The 18,975-nt window shown below is 49.2% G+C and overlaps 1 protein-coding gene across 1 annotated transcript in view; it reads right to left on the bottom strand.

Moving 5' to 3' along the window:
• The window catches only part of has3 (hyaluronan synthase 3), a 34,622-nt gene extending 17,853 nt beyond the window's left edge, over positions 1–16,769 (bottom strand). Inside the window, exons 1-2 of the mRNA XM_038806159.1 lie at positions 16,651–16,769; positions 8,863–9,489 (exon numbers count right to left, since the gene is read on the bottom strand). Of these exons, the coding sequence (XP_038662087.1) occupies positions 8,863–9,486 (624 nt within the window). The 5' untranslated portion in view covers positions 9,487–9,489; positions 16,651–16,769. The remainder of the gene's footprint in view (positions 1–8,862; positions 9,490–16,650) is intronic.
• Positions 16,770–18,975: the final 2,206 nt, after the last annotated feature.

Below are 18,975 nucleotides of genomic sequence, written 5' to 3' on the forward strand. Positions count from 1 at the left end.
GTCCGTGTGGAGTTTGCACATTCTCCCCGTGTCTAGGTGGGTTTCACCCCCACAACCCAAAGATGTGCAGGGTAGTAAAGTGGCCACAGTCCCAGATGACTGTAGGCTGCTTTCCCCTTTGAGAGGGAGAACTGACTGGTGCTGGTTTAACCTGAGGATCACCACACCTCAGGCGAAGGGCAATGTTTCACAGTAACTTCATTGCGATGTTAGTGTACTTAACATAGAGAAATACAGCACAGAACAGGCCCTTCGGCCCACGATGTTGTGCTGAACTTTTGTCCTAGGTTAATCATAGATCATAAAATTTTGGACACTAAGGGCAATTTATCATGGCCAATTCACCCAACCTGCACATCTTTGGACTGTGGGAGGAAAACAGAGCACCCGGAGGAAACTCACGCAGACACGGGGAGGATGTGCAGACTCCGCACAGACAGCGACCTAAGCCGAAATCGAACCCGGGACTCTGGAGCCGCGAAGCAATTGTGCTAACCACTCTGCTACCATGCTGCCCTTAATAATCCATGTACCTATCCAATAGCCGCTTGAAGGTCCCTAACGTTTCCGACTCAACTACTTCCACAGGCAGTGCATTCCATGCCCCCACTACTCTCTGGGTAAAGAAACTACCTCTGACATCCCCCTCTATATCTTCCACCATTTACCTTAAATTTATGTCCCCTTGTAATGGTTTGTTCCACCCGGGGAAAAAGTCTCTGACTGTCTACTCTATCTATTCCCCTGATCATCTTATAAACCTCTATCAAGTCACCCCTCATCCTTCTCCGTTCTAATGAGAAAAGGCCTAGCACCCTCAACCTTTCCTCGTCAGACCTACTCTCCATTCCAGGCAACATCCTGGTAAATCTCCTTTGCACCTTTTCCAAAGCTTCCACATCCTTCCTAAAATGAGGTGACCAGAACTGCTCACAGAACTCCACCAATCCCTGTGGTACGCCACTGGTAACTGGGCTCCAGGCTGAATATTTGCCATATGTGCATAACGATACTATGCCACCTATATGCACACCAAGAACAGGAAGCTTGAGACACTCGCCATCACCACCAGCAGCAACCAAGCCTCCCCCAGTATCACACTTGAAAACAATACAGGGAAATCTATTGTCAGCTTGTCGGACTACACCCTTCATCCAGATGAAATCGAAGCCCTCAGCAGAGGGCTCAATTTCTGCACCACCACCAAAATGGACCCCATCAGTCTCGCGGCAGACACGGAGGAATTCATCAGGCGAATGAGGCTCCGGGAATTCTTCCACAGACCCCAAGATGGCGACAGCGAACCCAAGGAGACGACCAATGAACCGGAACAGCAGACCGCGAGATCTGCGGTGCAGCAAACGAAAAGGAAAGAGTCGGGTTGGACCCCTTCCGGAAGGCCGCTGCCCGGGACTCGACATGTATGCTCAAGCCGTCAGGAGTCGTGTCAATGCCAGATTCATCAGTCGCATTCACAAGGCTGCCCCGAACGTCACCCAAGTACAATGCAACGCCATCGTGCTCTCAAAACCAACCGCAACATCGTCATCAAACCAGCAGACAAAGGAGGGGCCACCGTCATACTGAACAGAATGGACTACTGCAAAGAAGTGTACCGACAACTCAACAACCAAGAACACTACAGATAGTTACCTGCAGATCCTACCAAGGAACACATCCGCCAACTCAACAGACTGATCAAGACCTTGCATCCAGACCTTCAGAGCACCCTACGTGCTCTCATCCCACGTAATCCCCGCATTGGAGATCTCTACTGCCTCCCGAAAATACACAAGGCCAACACACCAGGCCGTCCTATCGTTTCAGGCAATGGGACCCTGTGTGAGACCCTCTCTGGCCACATCGAGGGCATAGAACATAGAACAGTACAGCACAGAACAGGCCCTTCGGCCCTCGATGTTGTGCCGAGCAATGATCACCCTACTTAAACCCACGTAACCCGTATACCCGTAACCCAACAATCCCCCCATTAACCTTACACTACGGGCAATTTAGCATGGCCAATCCACCTAACCCGCACATCTTTGGACTGTGGGAGGAAACCGGAGCACCCGGAGGAAACCCACGCACACACGGGGAGGACGTGCAGACTCCACACAAACAGTGACCCAGCCGGGAATCGAACCTGGGACCCTGGAGCTGTGAAGCATTGATGCTAACCACCATGCTACCGTGAGGCATCTTGAAACCCATCGTACAAGGTACACCCAGCTTCTGTCGCGACATGACGGACTTCCTACAGAAACACAGCACCCATGGACCAGTTGAACCAGGAACATTCCTCGTCACAATGGATGTCTCGGCACTCTACACCAGCATCCCCCATGACGGCATTGCTGCAACAGCCTCAGTCCTCAACACTGACAACTGCCAATCTCCAGACGCAATTCTGCAACTCATCCGCTTCATTCTGGATCACAACATCTTCACCTTCGACAACAAATTCTTCACCCAGATGCATGGAACAGCCATGGGGACCAAATTCGCACCTCAACATGCCAACATCTTCATGCACAAGTTTGAACAAGACTTCCTCACCACACAGGACCTGCAACCGATGTTATACACCAAATACATTGATGACATTTTTTTCCTTTGGACCCACAGCGAAGAATCACTGAAACGACTACACGATGAGATCAATAAATTCCATCCCACCATCAGACTCACCATGGACTATTCTCCAAATTCTGTTGCATTCTTGGACACACTCATCTCCATCAAGGACGGTCACCTTAGCACTTCGCTTTACCGCAAGCCCACGGATAACCTCACGATGCTCCACTTCTCCAGATTTCACCCGAAACACATTAAAGAAGCCATCCCCTATGGACAAGCCCTCCGTATACACAGGATCTGCTCAGGCGAGGAGGAGCGTAACAGCCACCTACAGATGCTGAAAGATGCTCTCGTACGAACGGGATATGGCGCTCGACACATCGATCGACAGTTCCAACGTGCCACAGCAAAAAACTGCACCGACCTCCTCAGAAGACAAACACGGGACACCACTGACAGAGTACCCTTCGTCGTCCAGTACTTTCCTGGGGCGGAGAAACTACGACATCTTCTTCGCAGCCTTCAACACATCATCAATGAAGATGAACATCTTGCCAAGGTCATCCCCACACCCCCACTACTGGCCTTCAAACAACCGCGCAACCTCAAACAAACCATTGTTTGCAGCAAATTACCCAGCCTTCAGAACAGCGACCACGACACCACACAACCCTGCCAGGGTAATCTCTGCAAGACATGCCAGATCATCGACTTGGATACCACCATTACACGTGGAAACACCACCCACCAGGTATGCGGCACATACTCGTGCGACTCGGCCAACGTTGTCTACCTCACACGCTGCAGGAAAGGATGTCCCGAAGCGTGGTACATTGGCGAGACCATGCAGACGCTGCGACAACGAATGAACAGGCATCGTGCGACAATCACCAGGCAGGAATGTTCCCTTCCAGTCGGGGAACACTTCAGCAGTCAAGGGCATACAGCCTCTGATCTCCGGGTAAGCGTTCTCCAAGGCGGTCTTCAGGGCACGCGACAACGCAGAATCGCCGAGCAGAAACTGATAGCCAAGTTCCACACGCATGAGTGCGGCCTCAACAGGGATCCTGAATTCATGTCGCATTACATCCACCCCCCACCAACTGGCCTGGACTTGCAAAATCCTACCTACTGTTCGGGCTTGAGACAATTTACACCTCTTTAACCTGTGATTATCCCTCTCCCTGGATCTGTAATGATTTGATTACCTGCAAATGCCTGCATTCCAAGCATTGTCCAGCATCTCTGACTTTGTCTATATAAATGTTTCTGGAACATACCTCTCCATTCACCTGAGGAAGGAGCTGCGCTCCGAAAGCTCGTGTTTGAAACAAACCTGTTGGACTTTAACCTGGTGTTGTAAGACTTCTTACTGTCCTTTACTGGTGACCAGAACTGCACACAGTACTCCAAATGTGGCCTTACCAAGGTTTTGTACAGCTGCATCATCACCTCACGGCTCTTAAATTCAATCCCTCTGCTAATGAACGCTAGCACACCATAGGCCTTGTGCACAGCTCTATCCACTTGAGTGGCAACTTTCAAAGATCTATGAACATAGACCCCAAGATCTCTCTGCTCCTCCACATTGCCAAGAACCCTATCGTTAACCCTGTATTCCGCATTCATATTTGTCCTTCCAAAATGGACAACTTCACACTTTTCAGAGTAAAATTCCATCTGCCACTTCACAGCCTAGCTCTGCATCCTATCTATGTCTCTTTGCAGCCGACAACAGCCCTCCTCACTATCCACAACTCCACCAATCTTTGTATCGTCTGCAAATTTACTGACCCACCCTTCAAATCCCTCATCCAAGTCATTAATGAAAATCACAAACAGCAGAGGATCCAGAACTGATCCCTACCACTGGTAACTGGACTCCAGGCTGAATATTTGCCATCCACCACCACTCTCTGTCTTCTATCGGTTAGCCAGTTTGTTATCCAACTGGCCAAATTTCCCACTAGCCCATGCCTCCTTACTTTCTGCACAAGCCTACAATGGGGAACCTTATCAAATGCCTTACTAAAATCCATGTACACTACATCCACTGCTTTACCTTCATCCACATGCTTGGTCACCCCCTCAAAGAATTCAATAAGACTTGTAAGGCAAGACCTACCCCTCACAAATCCGTGCTGACTATCCCGACTACTTGTAACAATAAAGATTATTATTATTATGTTGAGGAGATCGGACCTTCATGGATAACCTCAGCCGATACGGGGATTGAACCTACGCTGTTTTCCTTGCTTTGCATCACCAACCAGCTGTCCAGCCAACTAAGAACATAAGTACTACGAGCAGGAGTCGGCCATCTGGCCCCTCGAGCCTGCTCTGCCATTCAATGAGATCGTGGCTGATCTTTTGTGGTCTCAGCTCCACATTCCCACCCGAACACCATAATCCTTTATTCTTCAAAAAACTATCTATCTTCATCTTAAGCGAAACCAGCCTCTATCGGGTAAATCAAGGATCCGAATACCGATCCCTGGGGAACACCATGACAAATCTTCCAGTCCAAAAAATATCCATTGATCATTCCACTCTGCTTCCTATTATTCAGCCAATGTTGTATCAATGTTGCTGCTGCCCCTTTTATTCCATCAGCTATCACGTTTCTCACAGTCTGTTTGAAAGTCTGTATCAAATGCCTTCTGAAAGGCCACGTACACCACATCAACAACATTACCCTCATCAACCCTTTCTGTTACCTCCTCAAAAAACTCCAGCAAGTTCGTTAAAAATAATTTCCCCTTTAGAAATCCATGCTGGCTCTTCCTAATCAACCCACATTTTCCTATGTAACTAATTCTATCCTGAATAATTGTTGGTCGAAACTTGCTCACCACCGATGTTAAACAAACTGGTCTGTAATTTCTGGGGCGATCTTTGTGATTTTTTTCTGAACAAGGGCTGAACGTTTGCAATTCTCCAGTCCTTTGCACCCCCCCCCCCCCCCCCCCCCCCCCCTCCCGGCCGAGTCTCGAGGAGATGGGAAGATTATGATCAGCCCCCTGCAATTTCCACTCTCACTTCCTTCAATATCCTTGGATGCATCTCATCCAGTCCCGGTGCCTTGTCAGCTTTCAGTACCGACTGTCTATTGAGCACTTCCTCCTTAACGATTTTGAACCATTCTAGGGGCTGGTTTAGCACATTGGGCTAAATCGCTGGCAGGCCAGCAGCACGGTTCAATTCCCGTACCAGCCTCCCTGAACAGGTGCCGGAATGTGGCGACTAGGGGCTTTTCACAGTAACTTCATTGAAGCCTACTCGTGACAATAAGCAATTTTCTTTTTTTTTCATTTTCCACGTCTCCCACCATGTCCTCGGCAGCTTCTGCCTCTTGGGTTAAGCAGAGAGATCAATCAGAGTTGCTACTCTCTGCTAACCTTTATTTAGCAAGAATAACATTTTTCCGCAATTATATTCGGTTTAATGAGACCACACCTGGAGTATGTGTGGCCGTCGCTGGCCAACGTTTATTGCCCATCTCTATTTGCTCTTGAACTGAGTGTCTTGCTGGGCTAATCCAGGGGGCATTTTAAGGGTCAACCAGATTGGTGTGGGTCTAGAGTAAAGTGTAAGGACAGCAGAAGGACGTTGTGAACCAGATGGTTTTTACGACAATGGTTTCATGGTCATTAGACTTTTAATTCCAGATTTTTATTAAATTCAAATTTCACCATCTGTCCTGTTGGGATTCGAACCCGGGACCGCAGAGCATTACCCTGGGTCTTGGATTACTAGTCCAGTGACAAAACTATAAGTGATTATAGTTGTAAAGACTTACCGACCTTATCCACTACTTACCAATCAGCTCTTTCCCTTCTAGCCTGCAGCAGAGCAAGACTCTCTCTGAAGATTTAAAAGCAAGGAGAAAATGCAAAAACCATCTCTTCCCACTTTACGCTGAATTCCCAAGTTTAAAACTCACTCTGGCTGTGCCTCACTCCGGATTTGCCCTTTCCCACTACTCGTACGCAAAGCTCACTGTGTCATTATGCTGGTCTTCATTGTGAGAGGATTCGAGTACAAGAGCAAGGGTATCTTACTCAATTATACAGGGCCTTGGTGAGGCCACATCTGGAATATTGTGTGGAGTTTTGGTCTCTTTATCTGAGGAAGGATGTTCTTGCTATAGAAGGAGTGCAGCAAAGGTTTACCAGCTGGGAGCTATAAAATAAATGGCAGAACCATCAGGAGCATAGAGACACAGAGGTCTGGGCATGCAGGTCCACAGATCCTTAAAAATGGTAGCACAGGTGGAAATGGTGGTAAAGAAAGCATATGGCATGCTTGCCTTCATAGGATGGGGTATAGAGTATAAAAGCTCAAAAATTATGTTAGGTATATAGAACATTGGTCGGGCCACATTTGGAATACTGTATCCAAATCTGGTCACCACACTACCAGAAGGGCATGGAGGCTTTGGAGAGAGTACAGAAAAGGTTTATCAGGATATTGCCTGGTATGGAGGGTATTAGCTATGAGGAGAGATTGAATAAACTTGGATTGTTCTCCCTAGAGAGATGGAGGCTGAGGGGCGACCTGATAGAAGCTTATAAAATTATTAGGGGTGTAGATAGGGTGAACAGTTGGAAGCTTTTTCCCAGGGCGGAAATGACAATTACAAGGGGCACAAGTTCAAGGTGAGGAGGGATCGGTTCAGTGGAGATGGGCGGGGAAGTTTATTACACAGAGGGTGGTGGTAGCCTGGAATGCACTGCCAGGTGAGGTGGCTGAGGCAGGTACGTTAGCGACCTTTAAGAATTATCTGGATAGGTGAATGAACAGATGGGGTATAGAAGGATACAGGCGGTTGGTCTGGATAGGACACGTGATCGGTGCAGGTTTGGAGAGCCGAAGGGCCTGTTCCTCTGCTGTTTTGTTCTTCTTTAGGACTGGACAGGGTAGATGCAGGAAGGATGTTCCCGATGGGGACAGGGTAGATGCAGGAAGGATGTTCCCCGATGGGGACAGGGTAGATGCAGGAAGGATGTTCCCGATGGGGACAGGGTAGATGCAGGAAGGATGTTCCCGATGGGGACAGGGTAGATGCAGGAAGGATGTTCCCCGATGGGGACAGGGTAGATGCAGGAAGGATGTTCCCGATGGGGACAGGGTAGATGCAGGAAGGATGTTCCTGATGGGGACAGGGTAGATGCAGGAAGGATGTTCCCGATGGGGACAGGGTAGATGCAGGAAGGATGTTCCCGATGGGGACAGGGTAGATGCAGGAAGGATGTTCCCGATGGGGACAGGGTAGATGCAGGAAGGATGTTCCCGATGGGGACAGGGTAGATGCAGGAAGGATGTTCCCGATGGGGACAGGGTAGATGCAGGAAGGATGTTCCCGATGGGGACAGGGTAGATGCAGGAAGGATGTTCCCGATGGGGACAGGGTAGATGCAGGAAGGATGTTCCCGATGGGGACAGGGTAGATGCAGGAAGGATGTTCCCGATGGGGACAGGGTAGATGCAGGAAGGATGTTCCCGAAGGTGGGTGTGTCCAGAACCAGGGGTCACAGTCTGAGGATACGGGGTAGACCATTTAGGACAGAGATGAGACATTTCTTCACCCAGAGAGTGGTCGGCCTGTGGAATTTGTTACCACAGGAAGTAGTTGAGGCCAAAACATTGTATGTTTTCAAGAAGCAGTCAGATACAGCACTTAGGATCATAGGATATGGGTTGAAAGCGGGATTAGGCTATTGAGTTTGATGATCAGTCATGATCGTGATGAATGGCAGAGGGGGCTTGAAAGGCCGAATGGCCTCCTTCTGCTCCTATTTTCTAAATTTCTAATGTAATGCCATTGAATGCCATGGGGCGATGGTTAAATTCTCTCTTGTTGGAGATGGTCATTGCCTGGCACTTGTGAATTCTTATTGTGAATGCTCCTTGTGATCTCACCACAGTCCTGGACAATAGAATTCATTACTCTAGTACTTCAATCCTTTTATGTTAAAGGGCAACATACCATTTGCCCTCCTAACTGCTTGCTGTAACTGCATGTTAACTTTCTGTGTTTCCTGTATAAGAATACCCAACTCATTCTGAGCACTGACATTTAATAGTTTTCTCATTTAAAATATTCAGTTTGTCTATTCTTCCTCCTGGAGTTAATTCTGATCATTGTCATTTGGGAGGAGCTCGATTGTTGTCTCACCATCTGTTATAGGGATGTGGTCAGTGCCCCAGTAAAAATCTGCCACAACAACATTTTGGAAAACAGCAGAAATGTGACCCTGTTCCCCAGTGCATCAGTCCCACCTGTATATAATCCACGGAGTCACCGAGTGCGGCGAACGCTGTGTACATCACTTCTCGCTTCCCTCCCCACTTCTGCATGATGCAGGAAAATTTAGACTGAGTCACGATTTCCTCCACCCTCCTCTTGCCCTCAGTGAAGGTAATGTGCGTCTCTCCAGCCCCCATCTCATGATAATTACTCTTCCAGATGCAGGAGTCAGTACTTTCCAAGCCCATGAGCTCATGGAATATCTCCATCATGTAAATGTCTTCTTCGCTGTTGCCATCAATGACCATCACCACCTTGAGATTGGGATATGCGATCCGCTTTACCGACACCAGGCATTTCCTGAGATAGTCTGGGTCCTCCTGGTAAGCAGCAATACAAAGAGCGACCGACTTGTTAAATTTGAGGGGTCGATTCTCCTTCCTCATCCTCCTGTGCTCCAGGAAAGCAAAGAGACTCTGAACAAAGAGGTGTAGTGCGAGGAAGGCCCCATACAGGCCAAAGGACAGGTGGTAATTCTCTGTATAGCCAAACTGATAACCCTTCACATAGGTGCAGGTAATGGCCCCCAGTACGGTCAAGGCAAACAAAGTACTTGCTATGATTCGGAGGGTGGTACAGAATCTTTCACAGGACATGTTCTGTAAAGGGAAAGAGAATCAGCTGTGAGAGAGCAAGCCAGTGAATATTCAGCATTAATGTGGGATGGTCAATGAGGTGCAGTGACATAGAATTACATAAAATATACAGCACAGAATCAGGCCATTTGGCTTAACCAGACCATGCCAAGGTTTATACTCCACTCAAGGCTCCTGCTATCTTGAATCAATTTAGGATGCCATTATCCTCTATTCCCTTCACCAAATTGTGCTCATCAAGCCTCCCCTTAATTGTACCGATTTTATTCACTTCAACCTACTCCATGTGGTAACAAATTCCACCTGCTCACCATTCTGGATAAAGATTTTCCTGAATTCATCAAAAGTGTTAGGTGTAAAAGCAGAGATTCAAAGTGGAGATGAGCAAAGCTAAGACGGGATACAAGTAAATAGAACATAAATGGAAATTTGTATTAGTAGATAAGTGAGGAGTCTATTTATGAGCCTAATTAAGAAATCCATGCAGGGTAATGGGGAAAAGGCCATGGATTGACTTTGGAGGGAAAGCTCCCTCTGCACTGTAATCATTCTACAAACTCTTTTGTTTAAATGTAATCTTGAGTGTTTCAGTTTTCTTTTTTTTATAAATTTAGAGTACCCAATATTTTCCCCCCAATTAAGGGTCGATTTAGCGTGGCCAATCCACCTACCCTGCACACCTTTGAGTTGTGGGGGTGAGGCACGGGGAGAATGTGGAAACTCCACACAGACAGTGACCCGGGGCCGGGATTGAACCCAGGTCCTTGGCGCCATGAGGCAGCAGTGCTAGCCACTGCGCCTCCATGCCAACCTGAAACATAAAGGATACAATTCTAAAGGGCAGCACGGTAGCACAGTGGTTAGCACTGCTGATTCACAGCTCCATGAACCCAGGTTCAATTCCCGGCTTGGGTCACTATCTGTGCGGAGTAAGCACGTTCTCCCCGTGTCTGCGTGGGTTTCCTCCGGGTGCTCAGGTTTCCTCCCACAAGTCCTGAAAGACGAGCTGTTAGGTACTTTGGACATTCTGAATTCTCCCTCTGTGTACCTGATCAGGCACCGGAGTGTGGCGACTAGGGGCTTTTCACAGTAACCTCATTTCAGTGTTAATGTAAGCCTACTTGTGACAGTAAAGATTCTTATTATTATTATTTAAAAGGGGTGCAGGAACAGAGGAACCTGGGTGTATACATACATAAATTATTGAAAATTGCTTATTGTCGCAAGTAGGCTTCAAATGAAGTTACTGTGAAAAGCCCCTAGTCGCCACATATTCCGGTGCCTGTTCGGGGAGGCTGGTACGTGAGTTGAACCCGCGCTGCTGGCCTTGTTCTGCATTACAAGCCAACTGTTTAGCCCACTGTGCTAAACCAGCCCCTATTGAAGATGATCGGACAAAATTAGAGTGTTGTTAATAATATGTGCCGTACAACATCCTGGGCTTTGTTAATGAGGCACAGGGTCTGGAATGCGCTACCAAGGTGGAGGCCAATTCAATTGAAAATTGGATCATTATGTGAAAGGGAATAGGGCAGCACGGTAGCATTGTGGATAGCACAATTGCTTCACAGCGCCAGGGTCCCAGGTTCGATTCCCGACTTGGGGCACTGTCTGTGCGGAGTCTGCACGTTCTCCCTGTGTGTGCGTGGGTTTCCTCCGGGTGCTCCGGTTTCCTCCCACAGTCCAAAGATGTGCAGGTTAGGTGGATTGGCCATGATAAATTGCCCTTAGTGTCCAAAATTGCCCTTAGTGTTGGGTCGAGTTACTGGGTTTTGGGGCTAGGGTGGAGGTGTTGACCTTGGGTAGGGTGCTCTTTCCAGGAGCCGGTGCAGACTCGATGGGCCGAATGGCCTCCTTCTGCACTGTAAATTCTATGTCCATGTCTATGAATTTGCAGGGGAATGGGGAAAAGGCAATGGATTGGCTCCAGAGGGAAAGCTGCACTGTCATCATTTTATGAACCCTGATTTAATCAGTCCCAGTTCTCTGGATTTAATGACCTCCTTCTCATCAGGACATTCAGTTCCTCTTTCACCAAAGCTCTCCATTGTGAATAACAGCGACCAAAACCATTTGAATTATTTTTCTGGCCGTCTGCTCTTTTCCTTTGTATTCGCTCCCGGAACAAGGTCAGAGTTTCTCTCATCCTAAACTTTCATCCCACCAACATCCACAATCTATAGATCATTCCCCACCATCCCCACCTCCTACAAACACACCTTCTCCTTCCCCACTTTCAGCATTCTGAAGGAACTATTCCCTCCGGTCCACTCCTCCATAACCTTCAGCAAACCCCCTCCTCCGATGGCACAGCAACCCCCTCACTCCAGGGGAGGGTGGAGCTGCTGATTGGAATTGGGATGTCCCATTGCTCGGTGACCTGGGGATGAACTTGGATATAACAGGCATCCTTTAGATTTTCATATCTCACTAATTTATCATTGAATGATACATCAGAGAAGAGGCCATTAGTTTCATAGTCTCTGCCGTCGCTTAGGGAGAACGATCTGTTCTCACTCCCCTGTCCTCACATCCCTGAGTTCCTCGTCCCCTGCAAATTTTGAAAGATTCTGCCAAATACAGGTCATTTTTACATCACAGGAAGAGACTGGGATAGAGAGAGCGAGAGAGAGTGCAGGGATAGAGAAAGAGAGACTGGGATAGAGAGAGAGACTGGGATAGAGAGAGCGAGACTGGGATAGAGAGAGCGAGAGAGTGCAGGGATAGAGAGAGAGAGAGAGAGACTGGGATAGAGAGAGAGACTGGGATAGAGAGAGTGCAGGGATAGAGAGAGAGACTGGGGTAGAGAGAGAGAGACTGGTATAGAGAGAAAGAGAGAGTGCATGGATAGGGAGAGAGAGTGTGGCATAGAGGGTGTGCTATGCACTCTCTCTCTCTATCCCAGTCTCTCTCTCTATCCCAGTCTCTCTCTCTCTATCCCAGTCTCTCTCTCTCTCTCTATCCCAGTCTCTCTCTCTATCCCAGTCTCTCTCTCTCTTTCTATCCCAGTCTCTCTCTCTCTCTATCCCAGTCTCTCTCTCTATCTCAGTCTCTCTCTCTATCCCAGTCTCTCTCTCTCTATCCCAGTCTCTCTCTCTTTCTATCCCAGTCTCTCTCTCTCTCTCTATCTCAGTCTCTCTCTCTATCCCAGTCTCTCTCTCTATCTCTATCCCAGTCTCTCCCTCTATCCCAGTCTCTCTCTCTATCCCAGTCTCTCTCTCTTGCTATCTATGCACTCTCTCTCTCTGTCTACCCCAGCGCACTCTCTATGCCACACTCTCTTTCCCTATCCATGCACTCTCTTTCTCTCTCTCTATCCATGCACTCTCTCTTTCGCCCTTTCTCTCCATCGCAATCTCTCTCTATCCCAGTCTCTCTCTCTCTCTCTCTCTATCCCAGTCTCTCTCTATCCCAGTCTCTCTCTCTATCCCAGTCTCTCTCTCTCTCTCTATCCCAGTCTCTCTCTCTATCCCAGTCTCTCTCTCTCTCTCTATCCCAGTCTCTCTCTCTCTCTATCCCAGTCTCTCTCTCTATCCTAGTCTCTCTCTCTCTCTCTCTATCCTAGTCTCTCTCTCTCTCTATCCAAGTCTCTCTCTTTCTCTATCCCAGTCTCTCTCTTTCTCTCTCTATCCCAGTCTCTCACTCTATCCTAGTCTCTCTCTCTCTATCCAAGTCTCTCTCTTTCTCTATCCCTGATGTGGAGATGCCGGCGTTGGACTGGGGTGAGCACAGTAAGAAGTCTTACAACACCAGGTTAAAGTCCAACAGGTTTGTTTCAAACACGAGCTTTCGGAGCACGGCTCCTTCTTCAGGTGAATTCTCTATCCCAGTCTCTCTCTCTCTCTCTCCTCTCTCTCTCTCTCTATCCCAGTCTCTCTCTCTATTCTAATCTCTCTCTCTCTCTATCCAAGTCTCTCTCTTTCTCTATCCCAGTCCCTCTCTTTCTCTCTCTCTCTATCCCAGTCTCTCTCTCTATCCTAGTCTCTCTCTCTCTCTATCCCAGTCTCTCTCTTTCTCTATCCCAGTCTCTCTCTTTCTCTCTCTCTCTCTCTATCCCAGTCTCTCTCTCTATCCTAGTCTCTCTCTCACTCTCTATCCCAGTCTCTCTCTCACTCTCTATCCCAGTCTCTCTCTCTCTATCTCTCTCTCTCTATTCCAGTCTCTCTCTCTCTCTCTATCCCAGTCTCTCTCTCGCTCTATCCTAGTCTCTCTTTCTCTCTCTATCCCAGTCTCTCGCTCTCTATCCCAGTCTCTCTCTCTCTATCCCAGTCTCTCTCTCTCTATCCCAGTCTTCCCCTCTCTCTCTCCCTACACTCTCTCTCTCTCTATCCCAGTCTCTCTTTCTATCCCAGTCTCTCTCTCTATCCCAGTCTCTCTCTCTCTAACTATTTATGCACTCTCTCTCTCTATCCCAGTCTCTCTCTCTATCCCAGTCTCTCTTTCTATCCCAGTCTCTCTCTCTCTCTCTATCCCAGTCTCTCTCTCTCTCTCTCTATCCCTGCACTTTCTCTCTCTATCCCAGTCTCTCTCTTTCTATCCCAGTCTCTCACTCTATCCCAGTCTCTCTCTCTCTCTCTATCCCAGTCTCTCTCTCTCTATCCCAGTCTCTCTCTCTCTATCCCAGTCTCTCTCTCTCTATCCCAGTCTCTCTCTCTCTATCCCAGTCTCTCTCTCTCTCTATCCCAGTCTCTCTCTCTCTCTATCCCAGTCTCTCTCTCTCTCTATCCCAGTCTCTCTCTCTCTATCCCAGTCTCTCTCTCTCTCCCTGCACTCTCTCTCTCTATCCCAGTCTCTCTCTCTATCCCAGTCTCTCTCTCTATCCCAGTCTCTCACTCTCTATCTATTTATGCACACTCTCTCTCTATCCCAGTCTCTCTCTCTCTCTAACCCAGTCTCTCTTTCTATCCCAGTCTCTCTCTCTCTCTAGCCCAGTCTCTCTCTCTCTCTATCCCTGCACTCTCTCTCTCTATCCCAGTCTCTCTCTTTCTATCCGAGTCTCTCACTCTATCCCAGTCTCTCTCTCTCTCTCTATCCCAGTCTCTCACTCTCTATCCCAGTCTCTCTCTCTCTATCCCAGTCTCTCTCTCTATCCCAGTCTCTCTCTCTCTATCCCAGTCTCTCTCTCTCTATCCCAGTCTCTCACTCTCTCTATCCCAGTCTCTCTCTCGCTCTATCCCAGTCTCTCTCTCTCCTATCCTAGTCTCTCTCTCGCTCTATCCAGTCTCTCTCTCTATCCCAGTCTCTCTCTCTCTCTCTCTCTCTATCCCAGTCTCTCTCTCTATCCCACTCTCTCTCTCTCTCTCTCTATCCCAGTCTCTCTCTCTCTCTCTCTATCCCAGTCTCTCTCTCTCTCAATCCCCGTCTCTCTCTCCCGCTATCGCAGTCTCTATCTCTATCCCAGTCTCTCTCTCTCTCTCTCTCTATCCCAGTGTCTCTCTATCTCTCGCTATCCCACTCTCTCTCTCTCTATCCCAGTCTCTCTCTCTCTATCCCAGTCTCTCTCTCTCTCTCTCTCTCTCTCTCTCTCTCTCTATCCCAGTGTCTCTCTCTCTCTCTCTATCCCAGTCTCTCTCTCTCTATCCCAGTCTCTCTCTCTCTATCCCAGTCTCTCTCTCTCTCTATCCCAGTCTCTCTCTCTCTCTATCCCAGTCTCTCTCTCTCTCTATCCCAGTCTCTCTCTCTCTATCCCAGTCTCTCTCTCTCTCTATCCCAGTCTCTCTCTCTATCCCAGTCTCTCTCCTCTATCCCAGTCTCTCTCTCTCTATCTATTTATGCACATTCTCTCTCTATCCCAGTCTCTCTCTCTCTCTAACCCAGTCTCTCTCTCTATCCCAGTCTCTCTCTCTCTCTAGCCCAGTCTCTCTCTCTCTCTATCCCTGCACTCTCTCTCTCTATCCCAGTCTCTCTCTTTCTATCCCAGTCTCTCACTCTATCCCAGTCTCTCTCTCTCGTTCTCTATCCCAGTCATTCTCTCTCTATCCCAGTCTCTCTCTCTATCCCAGTCTCTCCTCTCTATCCCAGTCTCTCTCTCTCTATCCCGTCTCTCTCTCTCTATCCAGTCTCTCACTCTCTCTATCCCAGTCTCTCTCTCGCTCTATCCCAGTCTCTCTCTCTCTCTATCCCAGTCTCTCTCTCGCTCTATCCCAGTCTCTCTCTCTATCCCAGTCTCTCTCTCTCTCTCTCTCTATCCCAGTCTCTCTCTCTATCCCACTCTCTCTCTCTCTCTCTCTATCCCAGTCTCTCTCTCTCTCCTCTATCCCAGTCTCTCTCTCTCTCAATCCCCGTCTCTCTCGCTCCCTCTATCGCAGTCTCTCTCTATCTCTATCCCAGTCTCTCTCTCTCTCTCTCTCTATCCCAGTGTCTCTCTCTCTCTCTCTATCCCACTCTCTCTCTCTCTATCCCAGTCTCTCTCTCTCTATCCCAGTCTCTCTCTCTATCCCAGTCTCTCTCTCTCTCTATCCCAGTCTCTCTCTCTCTCTCTCTCTCTCTCTCTATCCCAGTGTCTCTCTCTCTCTCTCTATCCCTCTCTCTCTCTCTATCCCAGTCTCTCTCTCTCTCTATCCCAGTCTCTCTCTCTATCCCAGTCTCTCTCTCTCTCTATCCCAGTCTCTCTCTCTATCCCAGTCTCTCTCTCTCTCTATCCCAGTCTCTCTCTCTCTCTATCCCAGTCTCTCTCTCTCTCTATCCCAGTCTCTCTCTGACCCTCACCCCCTCACACCCCCACCCTGACACTCCCCCCCGCACACACCCACCCTCACCCCCACACACACCCACCCTGACCCCCCCACCCCACACACACACACACCCTGACCCTCCCCCACACACACACCCACCCTGACCCTCCCCCACACACACCCTGACCCTCCCCCCACCACCCCCACCCTGACCCTCCCCCACAGTCACTCCCCCACCCTGACCCTCCCCCACACACACCCACCCTGACCCTCCCCCACCCCACCCTGACCCTCCCCCCCCACCCTGACCCTCCCCCACACACCCCCACCCTGATCCTCCCCCACACACCCCCACCCTCACCCTCCCTCCCCCCCACCCCCCCCACCCTGACCCTCCCCCCCCACCCCCCCACCCTCACCCTCCCTCCCCCCCCCCCCCCCCCCCCACCCTGACCCTCCTCCCACCCCCCCCCCCCCCCCCCCGACCCACCTTCTCTGGGACCTCCCCGGGAATCGGCTGCGGGAGAAAAGCGAGAATCGCGGCTGCAATTCGCAAACCGACACTGGAGAGAGGGAAGGAGGGAGAGAGGGAGGGAGAGGTAAAGACAATGGGACAGAAGGAGAGGGAGGGAGAGAGAGGGAGGGAGAGAGAGGGAGAGGCACAATAGGATAGAGGGACAGAGGGAGAGAAGGAGAGTGGGGGGAGGGAGAGAGAGAGGGGGGGAGGGAGAGAGAGAGGGGGGGGAGGGAGGGGGGGAGAGAGAGGGAGAGGCAAACACAATGGGATAGAAGGAGAGAGCCAGTGGGATGGGGGGGGGGGGGGCGAGACAGGCAGGTGAAGGAGAGAAAAGGGAAGAGGTGAATGAATGAGAAATGGTCGGACAGGTAGAGAGGGGGAGGAAGGGGGGGGGAGGGTGTGGAGAGGGAGGGAGGGTGTGGAGGGAGGGAGAGAGGGTGTGGAGGGAGGGAGGGAGGGAGAGAGGATGTGGAGGGAGGGAGGGAGAGAGGGTATGGAGGGAGGGAGGGAGAGAGGGTGTGGAGGGAGGGAGGGAGAGAGGGTGTGGAGGGAGGGAGGGAGGGAGAGAGGATGTGGAGGGAGGGAGGGAGAGAGGGTAGGGAGGGAGGGAGAGAGGGTATGGAGGGAGGGAGGGAGAGAGGGTGTGGAGGGAGGGAGGGAGGGAGAGAGGGTAGGGAGGGAGGGAGAGAGGGTATGGCGGGAGGGAGGGAGAGAGGGTGTGGAGGGAGGGAGGGAGAGAGATGTGGAGGGAGGGAGGGAGAGAGAGGTGGAGGGAGGGAGGGAGAGAGGATGTGGAGGGAGGGAGGGAGAGAGGATGTGGAGGGAGGGAGGGAGAGAGGGTAGGGAGGGAGGGAGAGAGGGTGTGGAGGGAGGGAGGGAGAGAGGGTGTGGAGGGAGGAATTGCAGACACGGTCTGCAGAGCCAGGGTTAGTAAATGATCTAAAGTGATTGGCAGAAGAAGCAGGTTCTCTTTAAGGAAACATTGTCCAAGGGGACAGAAAGGACCTTTACTGGTCTGTGCATCAGAACCTGAATGCAGCATTTCACAAACTATTCACTCAAAACACCGGACTAGACTCACTAGAATCCAATAGGACTATGTTGATCAAAAATAAAACACGGCGAGGGACAATCGGATGGACACAGAGCATTAGATTGGGAATGATACAGGGCATTAGATTGGGAATGATACAGGGCATTAGATTGGGAATGATACAGGGCATTAGATTGGGAATGATACAGGGCATTAGATTGGGATTGATACAGGGCATTAGATTGGGATTGATACAGGGCATTAGATTGGGAATGATACAGAGCATTAGATTGGGAATGATACAGGGCATTAGATTGGGAATGATACAGAGCATTAGATTGGGATTGATACAGGGCATTAGATTGGGAATGATACAGGGCATTAGATTGGGATTGATACAGGGCATTAGATTGGGAATGATACAGGGCATTAGATTGGGAATGATACAGGGCATTAGATTGGGAATGATACAGGGCATTAGATTGGGAATGATACAGAGCATTAGATTGGGATTGACACAGGGCATTAGATTGGGAATGATACAGGGCATTAGATTGGGAATGATACAGAGTATTAGGTTGGGATTGATACGGGGCATTAGATTGGGAATGATACAGGGCATTAGATTGGGAATGATACAGAGTATTAGATTGGGATTGATACGGGGCATTAGATTGGGAATGATACAGAGCATTAGATTGGGATTGATACGGGGCATTAGATTAGGAATGATACAGGGCATTAGGTTGGGAATGATACAGAGCATTAGACTGGGATTGATACAGAGCATTAGATTGGGATTGATACAGGGCATTAGATTGGGAATGATACAGGGCATTAGATTGGGAATGATACAGGGCATTAGATTGGGAATGATACAGGGCATTAGATTGGGATTGATACAGGGCATTAGATTGGGATTGATACAGAGCATTAGATTGGGAATGATACAGGGCATTAGATTGGGAATGATACAAGGCATTAGATTGGGATTGATACAGGGCATTAGATTGGGATTGATACAGGGTATTAGATTGGGAATGATACAGGGCATTAGATTGGGATTGATACAGGGCATTAGATTGGGAATGATACAGGGCATTAGATTGGGATTGATACAGGGCATTAGATTGGGAATGATACAGGGCATTAGATTGGGAATGATACAGGGCATTAGATTGGGATTGATACAGGGCATTAGATTGGGAATGATACAGAGCATTAGATTGGGAATGATATAGAGCATTAGATTGGGAATGATATAG

Source organism: Scyliorhinus canicula, chromosome 9 (assembly GCF_902713615.1).
Source record: "Scyliorhinus canicula chromosome 9, sScyCan1.1, whole genome shotgun sequence".
NCBI classification, from domain to species: Eukaryota; Metazoa; Chordata; class Chondrichthyes; order Carcharhiniformes; family Scyliorhinidae; genus Scyliorhinus; species Scyliorhinus canicula.